General features: G+C 42.5%; 1 protein-coding gene across 2 annotated transcripts in view; it reads left to right on the top strand.

The window, feature by feature from the left end:
* The window catches only part of LOC107745149 (cell surface glycoprotein 1-like), a 9,680-nt gene extending 7,482 nt beyond the window's left edge, over window positions 1-2,198 (top strand). Inside the window, exons 3-5 of one of the 2 annotated variants that reach the window (XM_016558998.1) lie at window positions 2-163; window positions 1,184-1,219; window positions 1,471-2,198. In XM_016558998.1, coding sequence (XP_016414484.1) covers window positions 2-163; window positions 1,184-1,219; window positions 1,471-1,520 — 248 coding nt within the window. In that variant the 3' untranslated portion in view covers window positions 1,521-2,198. The remainder of the gene's footprint in view (window position 1; window positions 164-1,183; window positions 1,220-1,470) is intronic. The other variant, XM_016558997.1, reaches the window with a different exon arrangement.
* Window positions 2,199-2,438: the final 240 nt, after the last annotated feature.

Here is a 2,438-nt window from a genome sequence, read left to right as displayed (position 1 = left end):
GCCACAGCTGAGGATCCGAGTCCAGCTCCAGAACCCACGGCTGAGGATCCGAGTCCAGCTCCAGAACCCACGGCTGAGGATCCGAGTCCAGCCCAAGCGACTGAGGCAGCAGTGATCTCACAGTCTGCAGAGGAGAAAGAGACCGGCGCAGTCGCTCCAGAGGGTAATGCATGGGAACATGGGCAGATCAGCTCTAGACACTGTCTGGGTCAGAAATCCAGAAATGAGCTCTAATTAATAACACATCTGCAGAAACAACCTCTACTTTTAAATGATGTTTCTGATCATTTTGGAACAAAGCATCAGATGACAGGATGCTTGAGCAGTAAAATAAAGCTCTGGTCACACTGTAGTAAGGCAGTGCATAACTGATGCTGGGTAACAGAACAGAGATTGAGTAGAGTTCACTGCAGTCTAGACAAAGACATTACAGTACGACCCACCAGCACACTGAACATCTGCACCGTGCACAACAGCCTCGATGCTTCGTCACTCTTTGTGTCGCGCCAGAAACCACAATAATCTTGCTCTCTGTTGCCTCAGATTATGTCAGATGAGCGCACACGGCGCTGGGCCGTGCCACAGTACTGCTTAACACAAGCTTGAATGGAAATCAGTATTCATATTTTGATTCTGATACAACCATTTGTTTGAAATATGAGCAGGTGTGTGAGAGTGAGACACTGAATTCACTACATGCGTGTTTGTGTGCTTTTTCCGGTTATTTGGGCTGACTTATTGTTTTGACGCTCACAGACACCCTGACAAACACCACACGTAGAAGAACAACAAACTTACTGCAGGTGAAGATCTCAAACCAAACGTCTCTGTGAAACACCTGAAGACTGGTCTCCCGGTTAGGGTTAGTTCGGGTTAGTGTAGCAGGTTTAGTTACAGAGACAGACGGGTGAATGTCACTGACTTCTTAAAGATCTGGCTGAAGATCTGAAGATTATTGATCATTCAGAAGACATGTAGTGCACCAGAGATGCAGTATGGTGCATATGTATATTCCAGTTTATGAAAATATAATATTAAAGAAATGCAAACGAGTATAAAACAGCAAAGCATCAGCTCAACACGCGTCTGTACCGAATCGGAATGGTTCTGATGTATATCGTGCTGAAACGGTTGCTGCTGCTGACGGACAGAAATCAGCAGCATGTTTCTTGTGTGTTTGCAGGAGCCACCGGTGAGGAGAGCGCAGCACATGCAGCTGGTGAGACGCTCCTGCAGGGGTCAGAGGTCAAACCCTCAATCTTCACACTACAGCCAATGATTTCTGCTAAAAATATATGCAGATGAATGAGGATATCTAAAGCCATTAATATGGAATAGTTTCTTCATCAGTATGTGGGTCTGAGTTATGAGTATGAGTTATGTGGGTCTCATTTGTATATCATGAAACTGTTTTGTTTGAATGAAATAAGCACAAGCCCTTTCGTGCTAACCGTTATGTTTGTGTTTCAGTGGTCGGTAAAGATGGAGCTGATCTGAAATCCACAGAACCTGCAGATTGATGGCAGTGTGATGCTGTAAGACGTGCCTTTTATTTCAGTAGACATGAGGGTTTGGGCTTCACATAAGTTTGTAAATAAATTAGTGTTTCTAAGTAGTGTTAGCATCATTAGCATTGTTGTTAAAGCCACAGAAATGCCTCTGAGAGCGCGGGTCCCGTGGGTAACCGGCCGAGCGTGGGACGAATGTTTGTGCCACTGGATAAAATCACAGCATCATGTCCACATCTTCAACTGAGTCAAACTCAACAACAATGTTAACTCATCTGAACAAACACGAGCCAAAATGAGCCAAATTATTATTAATAATGTGTCTTTTAATGGGTCAGAAGGGCTTCGTCTCTTTTATGTATTTAGTGCATCTTTCTCCTCAGACTGCAGATGTAAAGCAGTTTGACTCTTTACTTGCATTAATCAAAGGCAAACGGTAGTATATTAATCAATAGTATATGTTGTTGGGTTATTTTAGTATTGTTTGTGGTGACTGATAGTTACTGGAGCACTAATAAACCTCATCTGATTAGCTTTAAATCTGTGACACTGGAAGGAAAGCAGTTGCTCAGTGAATCATATCAGTGTGAAAACATGAAAGTTGAGCTCTTTATACAAATAAATCAAGCTTTTAATGAACTATGACATGATCTCTGCACGTCTCCTGTATGTGTCTTTTTTACATTTATATGTGCACAGAATAAATACAAATACTGTTACTAATAAAATACTTTTGTAGTGATTTGTCTTTCATAAAGATCAGTGTGCAGATGTGTGGTCGTCTGGAGAACATTGCAGCGGATCTCAGTAAAATCAGTGAGAGCCAGACAGAAATGAGAGCCAACTCAATCAACTATAACTAACACACACACACACACTCTCTCTCACTCACACACACTCATATACACACACACACACACACACACACAC

The sequence above is a fragment of the Sinocyclocheilus rhinocerous genome, unplaced genomic scaffold, assembly GCF_001515625.1.
Source record: "Sinocyclocheilus rhinocerous isolate Xijiao unplaced genomic scaffold, SAMN03320098_v1.1 scaffold828, whole genome shotgun sequence".
Lineage (NCBI taxonomy): Eukaryota > Metazoa > Chordata > Actinopteri > Cypriniformes > Cyprinidae > Sinocyclocheilus > Sinocyclocheilus rhinocerous.
The sequence above is the reverse complement of the archived record's forward strand: the minus strand, read 5'-3'. Positions and strand labels throughout refer to the sequence as shown.